Here is a 20,885-nt window from a genome sequence, read left to right as displayed (position 1 = left end):
GTCATTCTACCAATTTGATAACCTCGCATCACCAGTCTTTCCACCTCGGAGGAAAGCCTGGTCTGCGTTCCAGAAGACAACATATGATCCGGTCTAGACCACGCCTACTGAAAAAAAAAAAAAGAAAAAAGAATCCTCTTTCCGGTTCTGCCTATCCGGTTTTGCGGTTTAAATGGAATAGAATTTCCCCGTGGGATAATACCGACGCTAAATAGTCTCCGGATAATGCACGCACATTTACATTTAAAAAATAAGCTAAACAATGCCGTATCAAGGATTTTATTAGCACGGACCTATTTTGGGGTGAGACGTCTTTCCGGTTCTGCCTATCCGGCCACTTTTTCTTTTTTTTCGACCGGATCATATACCCGAAAATGGAATGCTGACCAGGCTACCAATTTGATACTAATGTTCATTAAGACAGGAGCAGAGAGACAGACAGTAACGTACGGCTATGCAGCAAAGGCGGAAGCCATGATGGCCCGCTTGCAGCGGTGGACACCGGTAGACATAACTGTAGTAGTAATAAAGGCCATAATTATTACAGTGTCTACCTGACATAAAATGTACTTGTTATACTGCGGAGAGGAAGGACCACCAACGTACCCGTTGTGCAGTGTGAAGCAACACACGCTCGGCGCAAACGCCAACGGGAGGGGTAGACACAACAGAGGACTACAGAGGACACAAACGGTCATGGTCAAGTTCAAGACCGTGCTCTACGCGACAATAAGACAATAGCATAAACAGCGAGACGGAGAGACATACCTGCGCTGATGCACGATGAACACACACAGGCGAGCCTAACAGGCCAGCCTGGACTGATGGTAGACCAGTGTGGAGAGACAGACAGCTAACTGTGTTTGGAGGTGTGTTGATTTTATACTGTTGCCAATCAGCCCACTGATGAGTGGGCGGAGGATGGGCCGTGGGTGGGAGCCAACGCCCATCCTGCTACACATGGAAAAGATGGATAATCTTTGTTGATATGTTTGATCTCACTAATGTGGCGACGACAGAATGCTTGTACCGGCAAAACCAATAAAAATACAAGACAACTAATTAGGAGCATCTACGACCTAACAACGTTTTTGACAGGTCACACCATTTTGTCAACAGACACATGGAGTTACTCCATTTGACCCTGAACTTTGTGTGCCACTGGGAAGATCAGAATGACTCACATACAGAATATACTGGAATTATGAATTCACTAGAGTTTCGGGGGGCTACGCCCCCCTCAACCCCAGCCGCGCACGGGGCCCAGCGTGGGTGCGTGTATATTGGGGTACCCAAATCGCCGGAGTAAAAGTGTCCAAAAGGGAAAAAAAAAAAAAAAAAAAAAATGTTAATAGTGATTGTTACTTTGGTGGTCCGCGGACCCCCTGGTGGTCCGCCGACCCCTGTGAGTGTTGGGACCCCCGGGGACCCCCCTGGAACATGGCGGACCCCTTCGGCAGTTTTTTTTTTTTCCATGCACGGTTTGCTTGTTTCTGTCGCTTGTTTTTTAAAACCTGGCAGCAAACTTGGCAACCCGACTGACATCACTGACCTATCCTTGGTATTTGTACTTCCGGGTTGCATAATGATGACATCACTGTCGAGTCCTGTGGTGTCATGAACCTAGGCAGGTTTGTTTACCAGATTACCGTGGGCAGCGTGCTGTGCTGTGGCTGTTTGTTTTTGTGTTTGGGATGAACATGGCACGTGAAGGACGGACATATTGTGATCGAAACATGAGTGAAGTGAAAGTAACGGCCTGGGTGGAACAAAGGAGGTACGTAAGAAGGGGGGGGGGGGTTGAAGCAAAGGAGCTGTGTGTGTGCTGTTGTGGAGGACATGGGCAGAGTGCAATGGCGGCCGCTGGTGTTGTTTCGGCGAATCCCGTCGCCGTGCGGTGTCGGTGGTGTGCACGGTAAACGGTACGAAGCTGCCTCCCCTTCCGTTTTGTCCGACATTTGGTGAGTAGAATTAATTATGTTGCGCGGTGGAAAAGGTGTAGTGAGCAATGAGATGTCCCCTACGCGACGCGTAAATTCAGCGCGGCCGCCGTGGCGAGTCAGTTGGCGACATGTGGTCTGGCGGTGCGTTGTTTATTCGATAACAGAGCTGTGGGGTGTCGCACCTAGGGTGTGGAAGTCGCTCGCCATTTATATAGTTAGATAGCACCAAAATGGTATTTATGATTGGTATTTAAGTGAAATGTATATGAAATGCGTAAAAAAGAAAAGAGCAAACAACCATTAGTCTGATCAAAATAATGTTCATTTATTAAGATCATGGTACACACAGAAAAAAAAAAGGTTCTTAAATGGTTCTTTAAAACCCTATATGGTTCTTTGAAGAACCATCACCTGCTAAAGAACCATTTTATATAGCAAATGGTTCTTTAGATTCTTAAATGGTTCTTTAAAACGCTATATGGTTCTTTGAAGAACCATCACCTAATAGAGAACCATTTTATAGAGCAAATGGTTCTCCAGATTCCTCATATGGTTCTCAAGGATTTAAAAGGTTCAAGGAAGGGGGAATTATTTTCCAAACCATTTTATATTACAATTGGTTCTTCATATTCCTCATGGTTCTATGGGATTTGAAAGGTTCTTATTGGTAGGGGATTTTGCAACTGTAAATTATAACCTGTATACAACAATTACAAATTATTATTTTAGTAGACGCTCTTATTTCAGAGTTATTCACAAAAAGCAAGGGTAATACATCAAAAGCATTACATGGAGATTGTAATCTAGTTTTAGGATAGGTAGCCCGAGAGTCTATTGTCAGTCTAATCATATTATATAATAAGGGGGGAAAAAAGCCTTATCTCTGATGTCAAATTCAGCCTTAACCATGCAGCTACACCCAAATATGGAGTGTCTAACCTCAATATGTTCGCATCATGCGCCAATAGATGTCTGCTCCATATATGGGCACAAAAGGTGCCATGCCCATATATGGAGATATAGGCCTACTGATGAGACCAGTTAGGTATAAAATGGATTAGGACTGACAGAAACAGAGATGTCCATATTCTGTATGGGCATGTCAGTTGGCATGGCAACATAGGTGTGAACATGCCCAAACCTCTCAGCCTCATTATATGTGGCATAGCAGCATGGAGGATGGAACAAAGCCTTCCAGGCTCTTGGTATTGATTATGACAAAATATTTTTGAAAAATGCCCAAAATGTGTATTCATTAAATACATAATGTAGGGGTTTAATTATTATCTTTTTTTATATATATATATTTATAAAATAATAATTAAATGTTTTATGGAATAAGGTTGTTGTTCCATGTCTACAAAAAAAATAATAATAAGGGACAGGTCGATTTTTAAAGAAGGGTACCCCTGGAGAAAATGTATGTGCCCTGATCTAAAATGGCATGACCCTCCCTTTGACTAAAAAAAAAATCAATGACCCTCCCCAAGTGATTAAAAAAAAAAGATGAACCCTCCCCGCCTAGGAGTGTCACGATATAGCCTATCATGGTTTCAAAATGTGACGATAGGTCAATACCTATTGTCACATTTTTTCATGATGTCATACTGTATCGTAATATTTCTTTTGCTATTAAAACACTTTCCTTTTTTTTTGCCGATGAAAGTTATAGGAGTATGATATGAAATGTAAAGCTTATCATAATCACAGTAATTATTAATCATGTCTTCCATCATATTCAAGGTATTTTGGAGAAACAGACTCCAGTCACTTTCAGTTTAAAGCACTGCAGAGAGGAGGTGTTGTGTGTCAGCTGATGCTCGTTGACGCTCGTTAATCAAAGCAATTATGCCTCTGCACTCTCAAATAGGCCTACATCTAATCTAAGATGGTTTACATGGTATTATACTGTATCCGGTATTATAGATTTTTTTGAGCTGTTGGAAATAACTAGGCTGCACTTGGTTGGTAAAGTCCAGATGACAAGAATATGAGGTTTGTGGAATTTATAGTCATGCAGTGTTATATTATATTATATTTGTTATATTAGTGTCTATCTGTCCTCTGAAACAATGGGTTTATAGTTAGTGAGAACTTCACTTCTCCCTTAAGCTTGCACAAATGTATTTATTTGTGTGTACAAAGCACTTTATAATTGTTTTTTAAAGTGCTTTATAAAGTTAGTTTAAACTAAAGATGATGGCCAATGTTGATGATACATGAGAAAAGAACATTAATAATGTATCATATTGATATCATATGCCCAACATCATGTATTGTATCGTGAAATTAGTGTATCTTGACACCCCTAACCCTCCCCATGATCCCTGTCCGATGTTTTGCTTTCCACATTGATTAGAACATTACTGTAGTCAGTCTTGCTAAATGCACAGTGTAGTATCTGTAGTAGTGGTAGCAGAATGGATAGTGTTCTCAACTTACATGTGGGAAACCCATTGAATCCTGTTCAGATTGAAGAAAGTTGAGTATTTGGTGACCAGTGGTCAGAGGTGCATGGCCCTGAGGAATTTGATGCCTATAGGCAGCATTTTACCTGGTGCCCCCCCCACCCATAGCCTATTATTTATTAATAAACAAGGCTATTTCACAAACACAAATAACTAGGACACCGTGTAAATTACAAAAGCTAAATTACAATTCACAATTTTGGCATAGATGTGATTTACAGTAAGCAAGATAAATTCAGTAATCTAGGATCATAGATAAACCATGCAATAACCTATCATCAGTCTAAACATTATAATATCAAAAAATAAATAAATTATGTACATTGAAACTATACACACACTTAGGATGCCAGGTCAACAATGACCTGGCATCTGTCTAAATAAAATGCTATCTAAATTACATTTTAACGTTTGCATAAGACTGCATGGTCGTCAAGGCTCAAACATTTAAAACAAAACTATTATATATTAATATTAATGAATTTGTATTGGGTGTTATCTGAGTAGATAGAAAGGTGTTTTTTATTATCTCCTGGAATAGAGAGAGAGAGAGAGAGAGAGAGAGAGAGAGAGGACCTCTGAAAGTCTTACTAAAGAAATGTAACTTAACGTGCTTTACAACACGTCATTGCCATTCACATGGCCGTCTGTACCATGAAATTATAAACCGGTATCTGCACATACCTAGCTAGGGATGTATGCAGCACTCCTTAAATGATCTGGAATGTACCCTTCTAACAATACAGGTCGAGTTATTTGCATATTGAAACAGATTTGAAATGTCAAACATGTCAAGCCTCTGACGTTTTTACATAGTTCATCATGCAACACGTGTGTGTTCCGCCCTCAAGTTCTTCTTATGGAGGCCATCACCCCTGCCCGCACACGCGCGCTAAAGTCTATTTAAGTTAAATGTAAATATATATTAAGTTCTAAATAAAAACGGGTTTCACTCCCACTTTATGTTGCATCTCTTTTTCCCCGTAACAATATAATATCTATTCCAAGTTTTACTAGCCTTTGGTCGGGAGGTTAAACTGTAAACACAATTCTTATTCTCTTCATTACACGTGAGAGTCGGCTATTTAGCGCAAGGCTACTTTTACTTTTAGTACTTAAGTATTTTTTGATGCCAATACTTTTTTTTTTTTTAAAGCTTTGTCAGCTTGAAGATCAGTCCCTTTTGAAGAGTGTTGATGTATTCCGTCAGTTTCCGGTTGCCTTTTATGGTCTTAAATGGGACATATGGAGCAATAGTGGAGGTGCTAAGCAACATTTGACTTCAAGTCATGATGCAAAGGTCCCCTTTGGTATGGAAGTACCTTAGGGCCATAGGAAAAGAATTATCCAAAGAGACGAGTTAGATCACCCTTCTTTTTTTTTTTATAGGCGTTTTTAAAAATGGCCGCCGACAATTAACCACTATTACACCAGACCCCATATCTTTGCTTCTGTTAGAGCTATAATAATAATATTGGTGTCAAAGTGTACATTTTTGGGGTCAAGGAATTCAATTAAATAGGTTTCAATGCAAAAAAACGAATACTTCATTAATTGCCATGACAGCGGGAGGTAAAATATGCAAACTTCATTAAAAAAATACGTTTTAACAGGGTAACTTAACCCCACCCCCTCTAAAACTTGTATTTACTTTTCCCTTTGTCATGGAAGTACCTTAGGGCCATAGGAAAAAAAATATCCAAAGAGACAAGTTTGATCACCCTTCATTTTCTTTATATAGGCGTTTTTAAAAAAAAGGCTGACGACAATTAACCACTATTATATCAGACCCCATATCTTTGCTTCTGTTAGAGCTATAGTAATAATATTGGTGTCAAATTGTACATTTTTGGGGTTGAGGAATTCAATTAAATAGGTTTCAATGTAAAATACCCAATGCTTTACTAATTGCCATGACAGCGGGGGGTAAAATATGTAAATTTCATTTGAAGAATACGTTTTAACAGGGTAACTTACCCCCCCTCCTCTAAAACTTTGATTTACTTTTCCCTTTGGTATAGAAGTACCTTAGAGCACTAAGAAAGAAATGATCCAAAGAGACAAATAAGCTAGATCACTCTTCATTTCTGAAATATATGCGTTTTTAAAAATGGCCACCACCATTTGAAGTGATACAGCAGAACCCATATTTACTTCTGTTAAAGCTATAATGGTAAACATTTTTAGGGTCAAGGAATCCAATTATTTAGGTTTCAAGGCAAAACAAATCCCCAATAATTTCCTTACTACCATGACAATGGGGTTGTTGTGGTAATTTGAGTCTTGCACTTGCAAATAACCAGTTCTGGCAAGTCCCTTGAAATAATTGAAATTGAAGCCATTCATCAAAGGGCAAAAGGAAGAGGGGGCTCGACTCATCATTTACAGCCTTTTCCAAATATCGCTCATAAGCCTTCATCACAAGTACAGAGCAGCTACAGACACCTGATGCAAGGTACCAGGTTCTGCAGATGTGGTCAACACCAATGAAAGACTGAGCTTTGCCACTAGTTGAATTACCACTATTGGTGAGAGCTGTAGTCCATCCACTGCCATTCATCCAGCCAGTCTCCAGACACACTCCAGAGCATCTTTTTTGGCAAGTGTGAATAGGGGTTGATCAGCTAACATGACTGGTGTCTGACCTGGATTTAGGTAGTTGATTGCTTGAAGGAGGACATTCATTGCATGCCAAGCCAAGCCATAGTGGGACTGGTAGGAGACTCTGTGAACAGTGGCAGTATGTATGATCTGGATGGGGGGGCTGAACAAGGCTCTGCAATGCTTGCATAATATGCACCCCATGAGATCCATTCTTCATCCTCAAGGTTGTCTTTCCCCACAAGGTGTCGGTGACTCTCTCCAACCACTGGCAGCCTTCTTCAAGTATGTTGCTGAGAGGACAAGAGGCTGGCTGAGGATGACTGTTTGTATTAAGGGCAGGAACATCAGTTTGGAGTGAAACATCCAGATCCATTGTTGTGTAGAAAGCTGGAAAGGATTGTACATGCTTCTTCCCCATCTTAGCTGGAACTAGGATGTTAGTGAGATTGGCTGTTTGTTGGTCATCTGACGGGAAGTGCTGCTGAATGCTTATGCATGTCCCGTGGAGGGCTGATTTTGCTGTTGTTGACGATGGGTTGAGGTCAATGTTGTCAAAACCACCATTAGTGAAGACACCCTTAACTGCCTGAGGTGTCATTTGGAGCGGCGGACATCTTGGTGGGGGATAAACAGGTTGACTTAACATTGACCCCCACCAGTATGTCTGCAACTACTATGCCCCACTGATTGATCACTGTACTCAATGTTTTCAAGCGATCACATGATACACCATACCTCGCTTATGCATGGTATCCACCTGGTGTTTACTGCCAGTATGCAGGTGCAGATTCATTGCCAGATACAGTGAAGCTGTGGTTCCCTTTCTCTTATGTGACAACTAACACTACGGACATTTCTTGGATCTGCATTTCACAGAGTTGTAAATGATTTGCTGCCCAATTGATGTAGCAACCTGGCACTTCTCTGGTTCAGGGGCTGGCTGGTCAATACCTTATCCATCCAGAAGCATCTTTAGGAACAATTGCAGCAGGGGAGGGATTGAATCAGGAGGCTGTGAAGGAACCTGTAAATTATTTTTTCATTGGAAGATATTCTTCCCGGAGGATTTTAGCTGCTCTGAAGATGATGGAGACATCAGTAAATGTGTTGCTTTTCATGCCAACAACAGCTTTCAGGTCATCATCAAACAACATAACAGGGACCAGCCACGATCTAGTCGCACAGATCTGATGTCAATATCCTCTCGAAGGCGCGTGGTGTTACATTTAATAATAATTGATTGACTCAAACAATTCATTGAGGACATGTGCTCTGATGACCTGTGTTGCCTTATTTTCTGTCGTGTCACAACGACTCTGTCCAATAATGGCACAGTTAACATAAAAAACATTCTGTATTCAATGAGAAAGTAATACAAACCTCAAATTGAACCTCAAAGTGTCTCAGATTTTCTGTCACCTCTGATTTAATCAAATTGTCGCAACAGGTGTAACTCTCAGGTGATAGCAGTCAGACATATACACTTACAGTCAGACAGACACTAATCTCTCAAGACAGATTCAGAGCTCTGCTGCTGAATCTGTCGGGAGCTCCTGATACAACGTGTATAGTTAGGAATGTTAGGAATGTAAACAAAGACACGTAGACCGGAAGTGGAGGGCTGAGGGCGGACCTAATGGCCACCATCCTGTTATCCACATTCTATTGGGAGGTCCCCCCAAAGTCAAATCTTAAGGGAAAAAATAGCAGAGGGTGCTGTTTTTTCCTTTTTTTGACTGGGTTCCTAGATTGGACAGACACACATAAAGCATATGGCATGTGCATAAGAGGTTGTACTTCTTAGTTTTTTTAATAGGGGGAACATTTTAATGTCACTTATTTTGTTGATGAAATGTGCATATTTTACCCCCATTGTGAGGGTAATGAGAAAACTATTGGGTTTTTTAGTCTTGGAACCTATGTAATTGTATTCCTTGGCTCCAGAAATGTACACTTTGACACCAATATTATCATCATAGCCCTAACAGAAGCAAAGATATGGGCTATGCTGTATTGCTGTAAATGGTGGCGGCCATTTTTTTAAACACAAATACTTTAGAAATGACGTCTTATCTAGTTTGTGTCTTTGGATAATTTATTTCCTATTCCCCTAAGGTACTTCCATGCCAAAGGGAAAACTAAATTAAAGTTTTAGAGGGGAAATAAATGGAAAGTTACCCGTTATTTACGTATTTTTCTAATAAAATGTGCATATTTTACCCCTGTTTTCAATGGCAATAAGAAAATGATTGGGTTTTTTGCCTGGAAACCTATTGAATTGGATTATTTGACCCCAAAAATGTACACTTTGACACCAATAATATTATTATAGCTTTAACAGAAGCAAAGATATTGGTTCTGCTGTATTGCTGTAAATGGTGGCGGCCATTTTTTAAAACGTGTATATTTCAGAAATGAAGGGTGATCTAACTCGTCTCTTTGGATAAATGTTTTCCTATGGTCCTAAGGTACTTCCATGCCAAAGGGGAAACTAAATTAAGGTTTTAGAGTGGGGGAAAATGGAAAGTTACCCTGTTAAAACAACATTTTCCAATTAAATTAGCATATTTTAGCCCTGTTTTCATGGCATTGAGAAAATGATTATTTTTTTTTGCCTTGAAACCTATTGAATTGGATTACTTGACCCCAAAAATGTACACTTTGACACCAATATTATTGTTATAGCTTTAACAGAAGCAAAGATATTGTTTTTGCTGTATTGCTGTAAATGGTGGCGGCCATTTTTTAAAACATGTATATTTCAGAAATGAAGGGTGATCTAACTCGTCTCTTTGGATAAATGTTTTCCTATGGCCCTCAGGTACTTCCATACCAAAGGGGACCTTTGCATCATGACTTGAAGTCAACAGCCTATTTTTGGGTCCTAACACCTCCACTACAATGCAAATGATTCTCCACGTGAACACACCTCTGACTGTCACACAAAAATGAGGCGATACACACATAGAGATTTACACACCGGTTGGCACGCACCGACGCACGTCCGTTTGTGCTTTATATTATTTTATTTTTTGTAGACATGGAACAACAACCTTATTCCATAAAACATTTAATTATTATTTTATAAATATATATATATATAAAAAAGATAATAATTAAACCCCTACATTATGTATTTAATGAATACACATTTTGGGCATTTTTCTAAAATATTTTGTCATAATCAATACCAAGAGCCTGGAAGGCTTTGTTCCATCCTCCATGCTGCTATGCCACATATAATGAGGCTGAGAGGTTTGGGCATGTTCACACCTATGTTGCCATGCCAACTGACATGCCCATACAGAATATGGACATCTCTGTTTCTGTCAGTCCTAATCCATTTTATACTCTTGATCACTGGTCTCATCAGTAGGCCTATATCTCCATATATGGGCATGGCACCTTTTGTGCCCATATATGGAGCAGACATCTATGGCGCCTGATGCGAACATATTGAGGTTAGACACTCCATATTTGGGTGTAGCTGCATGGTTAAGGCTGAATTTGACATCAGAGATAAGGCTTTTTTCCCCCCTTATTATATAATATGATTAGACTGACAATAGACTCTCGGGCTACCTATCCTAAAAATAGATTACAATCTCCATGTAATGCATTTGATGTATTACCCTTGCTTTTTGTGAATAACTCTGAAATAAGAGCGTCTACTAAAATAATAATTTGTAATTGTTGTATACAGGTTATAATTTACAGTTGCAAAATCCCCAATAAGAACCTTTCAAATCCCATAGAACCATATGAGGAATATGAAGAACCATTTGTAATATAAAATGGTTTGGAAAATAATTCCCCCTTCCTTGAACCTTTTAAATCCTTGAGAACCATATGAGGAATCTGGAGAACCATTTGCTCTATAAAATGGTTCTCTATTAGGTGATGGTTCTTCAAAGAACCATATAGCGTTTTAAAGAACCATTTAAGAATCTAAAGAACCATTTGCTATATAAAATGGTTCTTTAGCAGGTGATGGTTCTTCAAAGAACCATATAGGGTTTTAAAGAACCATTTAAGAACCTTTTTTTTTCTGTGTACAGGGAGTTCGGGAAGGATTCATGACATTTTATTAGGGTAGACTGTGCTCATACAAGTGATCTTTATTTATGATGAATACTATAATGGCTCATTTACATTTCATTGTACAACCGTGTATTGTCACATCTCTCCATTGTTTGGTTGAAACTAAGTTGTTTTTGTGGGTGAGTGACAGACATGGTCATATGAAAAGAATATAAATTGTGCGTAACAGATTTGAAGCCGATGTTTCATGCCTCTCTTCCCAGGTCTAAGACAGGACTGTTCTGCTACAATTAAACTAGATATCTGCATTTTCATCCTGGTCTTCTCTCCGGCGTTGTGGTCTCATCATCATAGTAATAGACTTCAGACTGGAACCTCTCCATGAATCCCATTCAACACCAAACATACGTGAGTCATCAGCCAACAGATAAATTCCATTGGGATTTGAAGCAGCACAATTGTTGTACCAGAATCCTCCCATATTATCTTTAGCACAATGACCAGAGTAGCTATTGTCTTTGTCTGGAGTGGAGAATCTCTGTCCATTGTGAAAGGTTAGAGAGTCACCTGTGGAAAGAGTTAAAAGGACAAGGTAAGTAAGGGCAGTACAACAATGACCACATCATCATCACACATCTTCCTAGTCCATTGTTACCAAAAATGCAACAGCAACTCTTTTATTATACTGCTCACAAGAGGTCTATTATACCACTAATTAATCTCCCAAATAATTTGTTTTATTAGTGATAATGGCATAAATGTGGATTTGAGCTACTATTGGGTGATTGGCTGTATTAAGGAATGAGCTTGGAAAGAACATAGTTTGGATTTATTTGCACAGGAGATCACAGCAGGAGAGCTATACAGTCATAACCTAAAGACACAATCCTCCATATTTAAATCCTGACTGTTAATTTAACCTTCAGGTTGTAATACTTTTTTATTTACTTTATTTTATTCATCAAATTAACTGTGTGATGATTGCAGGTACAGTGATGACCCCTTATCTTACTGATCAAACATACCTGCTCCTCCATCTTGGAAACGATCAACGTGTAGCATGTATCCATAGGCCTCTGAGTCGACTTCAAACGAGGCGTACTCTGCAAATGCACTGCTCCCAATATTGGGAGCAATTGCACTAAAGTCCTTCATGTCCACTCTCAACTCGGTTCTTCTGTAAGTCAGGTGGAAGAGGTTCTCCAGTCCTACAGTATTAAGACAGTACAAGAACATGTGGCACAGTGGCAGTGTGACAGTTTAGGCATTCAAAAATATATTTTGCCAAGGACAACATTACATCAATGTTACAAGAAAGCTGTCACAAGTTCCTTCAATTAGAGGGTTGTGTCTATCAACCATTTAATGTCAAGTAGAATATGGTTTGATTTGATTACATGTCAATAGCAGATGATTATTCAATACTGTAGCTTCTCACCTAGCCAGTATTCTCCAACAGCATCGCCAAAACCGCTCTTGTAATCGTCCCAGCGTCTGTAAAATGACACTGTGCCATCCATCCGTCTTTGGAAAACCTTAGCAGTAAAACAGAGAGAGTGACAAACCAAAAGAGAAAGAGGCAGAAGGAGTGAAATCTAGAGATATGATAGAAGTATGAAGTAATATGCAGCTCTGCTTATCCAATAACATTGACTTAATATTTAGCTAAAAAACAACAGGAGATACAGTACAGTATAACAAAGGGGGTAAACTGAAGACACTTAAAGGTCATATTAGAATATTTTAACATGGCAGCCACAGATCTTACAGACAACGAAGCAAAGGATTGGAGTAAAAACCTCATTGGTATTCAAAAGATCTCCAATATAACTTTTCCAGGAACTGAAAAAGGTAGTTGGTGCCACCCATGGATATGACATTTCACACACTTTCAATTATGCATTCAATAAAGATGGCATGATGAGAGTGAAATAAAGATAAAAGCATCATGCAGGACATTGAAATATTCTTACCGTCCATCCCCCTCCATCAGTGACCATGTCACAGTAGACGTCTACAGCATCTACAACAGGATAGATAGTGTAGACCCCACTGGGAGCATTGTTAGACAGATATGTTTGGATTTCCTGACAGTCTAAAGGCCGGAAACTCACAACCGCCGGGGTCAGGAGACACAGGACCAACACCACTTGATATAATGCCTAAAATTGGATGAAAAAATATGATGTATTTCAGCTGGTCTACTGACAACATTTTATAACTTAGTTCTAACAACAAGTTATGCCATAACAATGCAAGAGACCTACATTAATAAAACAATACAATTAAGCTTGCAGAACTATTTGCATAAATAGGCCTAGACTAAAATAGCTCTTCACATTGAAATAACCTAACCGCTTAAACCCTATACTTAGTTGACCTGAGTCCTCCAGGGCTCTATAATAATTTGGGCTCTATACTATCTTCGCTGAAAAAATAATTCTACAAGCACACAACGAGGTTGTAGATTGGCTATTTTCGCTGAATGTTCAACCCAGAATAGGGACGCTACGCTATAGGATGAAGTGGTTAAATAAACATGCATACACTATGTAGGCCTACATAATTCGGTTGTACAAGTTTGCATAAAGAAATATCAAATGTCTAGTCAAACATTCAAATCCCTCTTCCCTCAATAGGTCAGTGAAATTCCTCTTACCATGCTGGTTCAGAGAGGAGGACAGAAAGACAGTGGATGGTCCCCTTGGTGAGGGTCCTTTATATATTTCATGGTTACCGTACACATCATCCAAAAATATCGAATGTCAACATTATATTCCCGGAACTTATAAGGCTGACCGGGTGGAAAAATCGTTCATGCCTAATGCTGGGAACTTTGGGAAGTGGACTTGTGGGAACTCTGCACCTGTGCATCAGGTGCAGCACTCATGCTCAGCTCTAAGCCTTCGTCGCACCCTGCAACGAAAAAAGAAGAACAAAAAAAGACTTTCAACTGGAAAACAGTTGGTGTAGTGCAGTGGTTTTCAACCTTTTTCATATCAAGATCCATTATTTATTCGGCATTTGAGCCACGGACCACCGTTTGATGAGATTTTGACCCAGACCCAAAACGTAGAATATTTTGTTATCGTTTGATAAGATTTTGTCAAAATAACAATTCTTCTACGTTCTCTAATTGTGTTAGACTTCTTGTAAATTAAGTAATGCAGATGTTTAACATTAATTGTATTAACTCTTAAGAGCGTAAAATGAAACCAAATGGACCCGTAAGGGTCCATTTTGTTTCATTTTACGCTCTTAAGAGTTAAAGATCTACAAAGGTAAAATGTTTTACCAACTCTCCATCATTTTAATAGCTGGGGACCACTTGGAAACTCCTCAAGGACCACTGGTGGTCCCCGGACCACTGGTTGAGAACCACTGGTGATAAACTCCTCTCCATTGCTTTATTTTGCTCCTTCAAGTTTGCTTGTGCCGTGACTGATTGCTGAAGCTCTATCCATCTTTCCTGCATAAAGGCCTTCATGCTGTCACCACTTCTCCATCCATATATTGATTCTGGCTGGTTTCTCATTAGCCTTGAGAAGCTTTCATCTCCAGAGATTTGGCCTGGACATTGTTTCCAGAATCAAGCTCCTGCCTGAGGAAACGGATGGTGTTCTCTCTCTGTGAATGTAACGCCAACGGGCCCAGTTAAAATGGACTGATCTTAACTTGAATTCTCAATATTCTCTCCCTCTCCTTCATCTGTTCTGCTTCTCTTGCATGCCTCCACATAAAGAAAGTTGTCAAAGACTCTACGGAGAAAAAATGTCTAGTGGTTAAAACTTTCTGTGCCCAAGGCACACCAAAGGGCAAGTCAAAATCTCATGGAAATTCTGTATTCATAGCCATGAAAAATAGTGTAATCCCTCATCACTTTATAAATGTTTTATTAATTACTAAATGACAAATTAAATGTGGCAAACAAATACTACTAAATTATGTTTTTTTTTTAAACAAAATAATTCAAGGTCACTCATTTAAAAGTAAGGTAATGAAAAGAGGGAGAGACTGTGCATGTGTGTACGTGCGTGCGTGTGTGCGTGCGTGCGTGCGTGTGAGAGAGAGAATTTGGTGAGTATACCAAACGTGTCAAGGCCTTGTTTGTTCTGCCCAATTTATCATTGACCTCTGAGACACGGATTTCAGATTAAAACTTCATATAGCACATGGATAGCTAAACCAATATAACGTTAGTGCATTCTAACATCAAAATTTTAATAATACCCATCTTAATGAACCCATTGGATCAAAATTGTATGGGAAAATGTTCTTTACTTCAAAAGGTCTTTTCTCTTTTCTTATTTTTTCCTCTTCCTTTTTGTTTCTGGTGGGTTTGGTGTAGGTGTAAGAAATGGTTAAAAACCCTTGGGACATGTTTCCATCCTGGTACCTGGCAGAATCTAAAAAATAAAAGCAACATTTGAAGATTCAAATAACTTTATTACATATTGTTCTCTGCTTTCTCCACAGCATCTGTCTTCAATGCAAAACTCTGCAGGGACAGAGAGAGAAACACATGAATATGAAGAGAGATAAAAAAAAATGATATTTTGAAAAATAACCGATCTACAAGCTCATTTGTGAGCTTGTAGATCTGCTATTTTGAAATGGCCGAAATATATATATGAAGTTGTTAGTGTGTTTTGTAATAATGATTAAAAAAATGTTAAAGTAACTAGTAACTAAAGTTTACATATAATTCATAATAATTCTAGTGGAGTAAAAGTACCATATTTTCCTCTGAGATGTAGTGGAGTACTGAAAATTGGAAATGCTCCAGTAAAGTAAAAATACTTCAAAATTGTACTAAAGTACAGTACTTGAGGACTTACTTAGTTACTTTACACCCTATGGCTAAATCTGATATAGCTGCCTGTGCGCGCTCCCGTGGTCCCCAATCACTCTCTGGCAGGCGACCACTTCTGCCTCCTGGCGGTTACACAGTGTAACTTCATAATGTAACTTACACTATGAAGAGCTGAGTTGATCAACTGTGTGTGCATGTGTGGGTGCGTGCGTGCGTGCGTGTGTGTCTCAGGGGCTGGACAAAATGTGTTCACAATGAAATGTCCACAAATGAATAAAGATAATAGATAACAGAACTGCCACGTGAAAGGTAGGCTAGCCTACTATGTGCATTCTATCACATAGATGAAATATCTTTGGAAGTTGCTAAAACACAAGGACGGGAAGCGTTGGAGTAGGCTCTATTCACAGCAGCCATATTATGAAGACATTCACAGGTGTTACCAATGATACTAATGAAGGCTCTGTTCCATTCTGGTCAAACAGAGTCAGGGTGCTAATATTGTGCATGTTGGCCCACTGAAAACACCAGTGGGTCTACAGTTGGGGTCCAGGGACCCTCATGGGCTTCCAAATGGCCCCTTACAGGTGTGTACAAATGGAACCATTTGTACACTCTCAGAGTTATGGGGGTCGTGGAAACCACTGTGCTACACTAAATGGAACAGAGCCTGTGAATAACACCTGTGAATGTCTTCATAATATGGCTGCTATGAATAGAGCCTGTTCCGCTATACAGTCTAGTAGAGTCTACCACACATATTGAACCACTTTGTCAAAACACAGATGAAAATTGAAAACACCTTTACAACTAAGAGATTGAGATAATACCGACAATAAGCCTCTACGACCTTAAAGGAGACATCCGTTCATTTTTAGTGTTATCTTTGATATGTGGCAAATCACTTACCAACGTAGAAATGCCCATTGACTTACTCCACAAATCCCCCTGTCGACCCCCACCGTTGGCATAATACGAGGCGCGAAGATAGCCCAAATTCGCCTATTTTAACAAATGCAAAGTCTGTTTTTTTTCTCCTAGCACTCATTGTGGAGCCCCATGAGACCCTTACAGGCGATGGGGTGCATTTCTCCTTTCCGACATGTCGCCTTTCCGACGTTGACGAACCCTATACCTAACCCTAACCCTAACCCTAACCGCACGCGGAAGCCACTAGTCGGAGTGGTGAGATGTCGGAATGGAGAGTGAACACCCAGGCGATGATAGTCCCGACAAGCTAACCGCTAATAACAGAACGCGCTAACGCTCGTTGCTTGTTTCTCTCCGAAACCTGGCAACCTGGTGTTGCCAGGCAGAGAAACAAGCAACGAGCGTTAGCGCGTTATGTTATTGGTATTCAGACCCTTTACTGTGATTGGCTGATTGGTATTCAGACCCTTTGCTCAGTACTGTGATTGGCTAGCGAGACGCATGATGAAATTAATAACCTATAAATAGCACCACTCACTTAAAAAAAAGTGAGCTTTCATCACTCCTCATCACTGTGATGACCACTGTTGTTTTTAAATAGCACCGCTCACTTCACACTGGGTGTGATTTTTTTATACTGTATTATAATGTTTAGACTGATGATAGGTTCTTGGTTTACCTATGATCCTATAGATTACTGTCTCTATGCATTTTATGAATTGTGTTTACCTTACTGTATGTCTGCTAATAACCTGAATTGTAAATTGTGAATTGTAATAATAATAATATAATTTGAATTTGATGGTATAAAATGAATGCATTTAAAGTGGATACAGGTTATTAAAGCCTTAATTTTCCTTTCAAAAAAATAATACATTCATAAGAAATATAATCCCATACATTTAAAGATAAGAGCAGCAGACAGCAGTTTATAAATTGATAAACGTAATGGTATGTTTAATAAAATACTTTAAAACATATAAAGAACCATATTGGTGAACACAAATATATTAACATAATTTGTAATGAAATAATGAAGCACAGAAACACTTTTAAATAATAACATTTTGTATTGGTATTGGCTACTAGATTATAATGTCCAGTGATTTCTTTTTCTATTTTCATTTATGTAAGTTTTGTTTTTTCCTTGAACCTTTACAGTTTAATTTATAAATATATAATAGTCCTTTCCACTGTCAACAGCTTTACCACTTAAGCTATTTGTAGATATGTGTTACTCTTGTAGATTAGCTATTTTTGAACATTTATTTTAAATGTTGAAACATTTTTACATGAGTTTGAACATGTTCAGCTATAACGTCATGCCCAAAGAGAGACGTCGTTAGTGGCTAAATCTACATGTAATTGTGATCTTCTCACTGGATTTGACAACACCAAAAGAATGTAAGAAAAACAATACCTGACATGCTTCACCTAATAGACACCAAAACTTCCATATCTGCCTTGGAAATGAAACTGGAAAATGATACTGACAAACTATTAACATCTTAAAGCTTAGTTCCTTACATCTCCTCTCTCACTCTCAGACTTATTGCCGAGCACTTAACACCTTTGTCGATCCAATCTCACTCTTTTGTTTCACATGCTAATGAGATGCATGATCCCCTGCCCTGGGATTGTCCTGCAAAGTGGTCCCTAGTATCACAACATGCTCATACATACACGTGCAGCTTTTAGTTTCTCCCCAGGCTCTTGACCAATCAGAGGAAGCGTGGGAGAAACTACCTGCTGGCCTTAAATAAACCTGGGCCCCCGATGAGGAGGAATCACAACTCTTGACTCAGTGATTCTCTCTGTTGTTAGTTAGACTGACACATACTGAGAGAGGAACACACGCCTGGTTAAAGAGAATACAACTTAAAGGAAAATATCTCCACCGTGACCCCCGACTGAAGACATGACCAAAGATACTGAGACTCTGGGACTGGTCCATCAGAACGAGAACTTCAACTACAACCACTACGCAAACTACGGCATGGAATCCTGGAACTATCTGGAGAGCCCCATGACTGACCTGAGGAGGTCCATGTCCGGATCTCACCAAACAGAGGACATGACAACTCTCTCCATGCTCTATGAGCAGTGCAAGAACCTTAAAGACCGCAAAATGTCTCCCTGCCACGACGGCAGCAGCGTCTATGAGCCAACAGAGAGGACTCTTGGTAACTCGTCCCCCGAGCTGGTTTCCTTGAAGACGTCCCCCGGTATCGTGAAGATGCCGTCTGACAACGTTCCGTCCAGCCTCCCCCTGGAAGCGACAACGTCTCCCGTCTGCAGCCCCGCCGAGCAGAGCGTCTCTCTGCCTGTCTCGGAACCCCCTGCATCGGCTGTCTATGCCACCGTGACCACGGCCAGTGTGCTGGCAGACACCCACTACAAGCAGGACCTCAAAAACATCTTTGACTCTCAACTGCTGCAGAAGTGGCCAGCGGGCGCTTTCCCCGAGGCCAACGCAGAGGCTCTTCCCTACAGCGACCCCTTCTCCTCCGAGGATCGGTCTAGCCCCGTCTACTCAGACTCCAACAGCAGCAGCTCCCCTCCCGAGGGGTACGGGAGCGAGTTTCAGTTCACCCTGGGCGCTCCCCCGGCCACCCCACCCAAGCCGTGTGAACTGCCCACGGTTTACCTGAACAAGGGACAGTTCTACCCCATCACCCTCCACGGAGTAGACGGCGCCGCTGGCCTTGCAGCAGTCGCCACGGTCAAGACGGTGGTCATGGCTGTGTTTGAAAACGACAACAGGACCCCCGAGGCGCAGCTTCGCTGCTGGAACCACTGGCACACACGTCAGCCTACCATCAAGCAGAGGGTCATCGACATAGCCGACTACAAAGAAGGGTTCAGTGGCATCAGCCACGTAGAGGACGTGGCCTTCAATGCGCTCTCCTTCATCAGGAACCCCAGTGAAGATGCTACGGTGTACGTTTGCATCAACTCTCTGAGCACTGACTTCTCCTCACAAAAGGGCGTGAAGGGACTGCCGCTCAACCTACAGATAGACACGTATGACTTCAGCACAGGAACCGACCGGCTGATACACAGGGCCGCCTGCCAGATCAAGATCTTCTGTGATAAGGGTGCAGAGAGGAAGATGAGAGACGAGGAGAGGAGGAGGACGACAAAGAAGAGGGGGGCAAAGAAGAACTCTAAGGAAACCGGCGCCAACAAGGGTTTGGTGTCCGGCTCCGTGAGCAATGATTGCACCTCCCTCCAGGCCGTGGACGACCGCGTCACCCAGCCCGTGCTTTTCGTCCCAGAGACGCACCTCACCAACCTGCAACGCTATGGCTTGGCCGCCCCCCTGACAACTCTGGATGAGGTCGAACGGCGTTCTGTGAAGCGGTCGCATCCCGACGGAGACCAGAGTAGCCCTCCTCTCGGCAAGCGGGCCCGCGAGGACGACTCGCAGAGAGTTCTGCTGTACGTGAGAACAGAGACTGAAGAAGTGTTTGATGCGCTCGTGCTCAACAGACCCACGGTGACAGGCCTGAGAGAAGCTATTTCGGAAAAGTACGGCATGAAGCAGGCCCGCGAGGACGACTCACAAAGAGTTCTGCTGTACGTGAGAGCAGAGACTGAAGAAGCGTTTCATGCGCTCGTGCTCAACAGTCCCACGGTGACAGGCCTGAGAGAAGCTATTTCGGAAAAGTACGGCATGCAAAAGGACACCGTTGGGAACATTTTCAAGAAGTGCAAAAGAGGGATTTTTGTCAACATGGACGACAACATTATTGAACACTACAGTAACCGATCCGCCTTCCTCATCGATATCGCTGAATCCACACCTGCTGGTCAATTCCAGATCACCCTCACCGAGCTATGAAGACCAGACACCTTGTTCAACAAATTATAGCTGACAATTTCAACCCTCTGATAAAGAACTGCCCTGCCACAACAGCTGTAGACCAGCCTAGCTAACCTAGGAAACTGAACTGAACAAAAGAGTACTCCCAGTTTCATGCCAAATCAACCTTTTTTAGTCACTGCCTTTGTAAATACCACCCGCCCAGTGTTCTCCTTCTGGTCCTGTTTTTACTTTATTTTATTAGTATTATTTACTTATTA

General features: G+C 40.8%; 1 protein-coding gene across 1 annotated transcript; it reads left to right on the top strand.

Annotated features, from left to right (window-relative positions):
• Positions 1-18,717: 18,717 nt before the first annotated feature.
• LOC311038578 (grainyhead-like protein 3 homolog) lies at positions 18,718-20,643 on the top strand (the record flags this gene model as incomplete). Its single annotated transcript, XM_084048151.1, has 2 exons — positions 18,718-20,305; positions 20,444-20,643. The coding sequence occupies 2 exons, from the start codon at positions 18,718-18,720 to the stop codon at positions 20,641-20,643; spliced, it is 1,788 nt and encodes a 595-aa protein (XP_083904277.1).
• Positions 20,644-20,885: the final 242 nt, after the last annotated feature.

This window comes from Gymnoscopelus microlampas, assembly GCF_963454915.1.
Source record: "Gymnoscopelus microlampas genome assembly, chromosome: 22".
NCBI lineage: Eukaryota > Metazoa > Chordata > Actinopteri > Myctophiformes > Myctophidae > Gymnoscopelus > Gymnoscopelus microlampas.
Note: the sequence above shows the minus strand (reverse complement) of the source record. Positions and strands in the feature narration are given on the sequence as shown.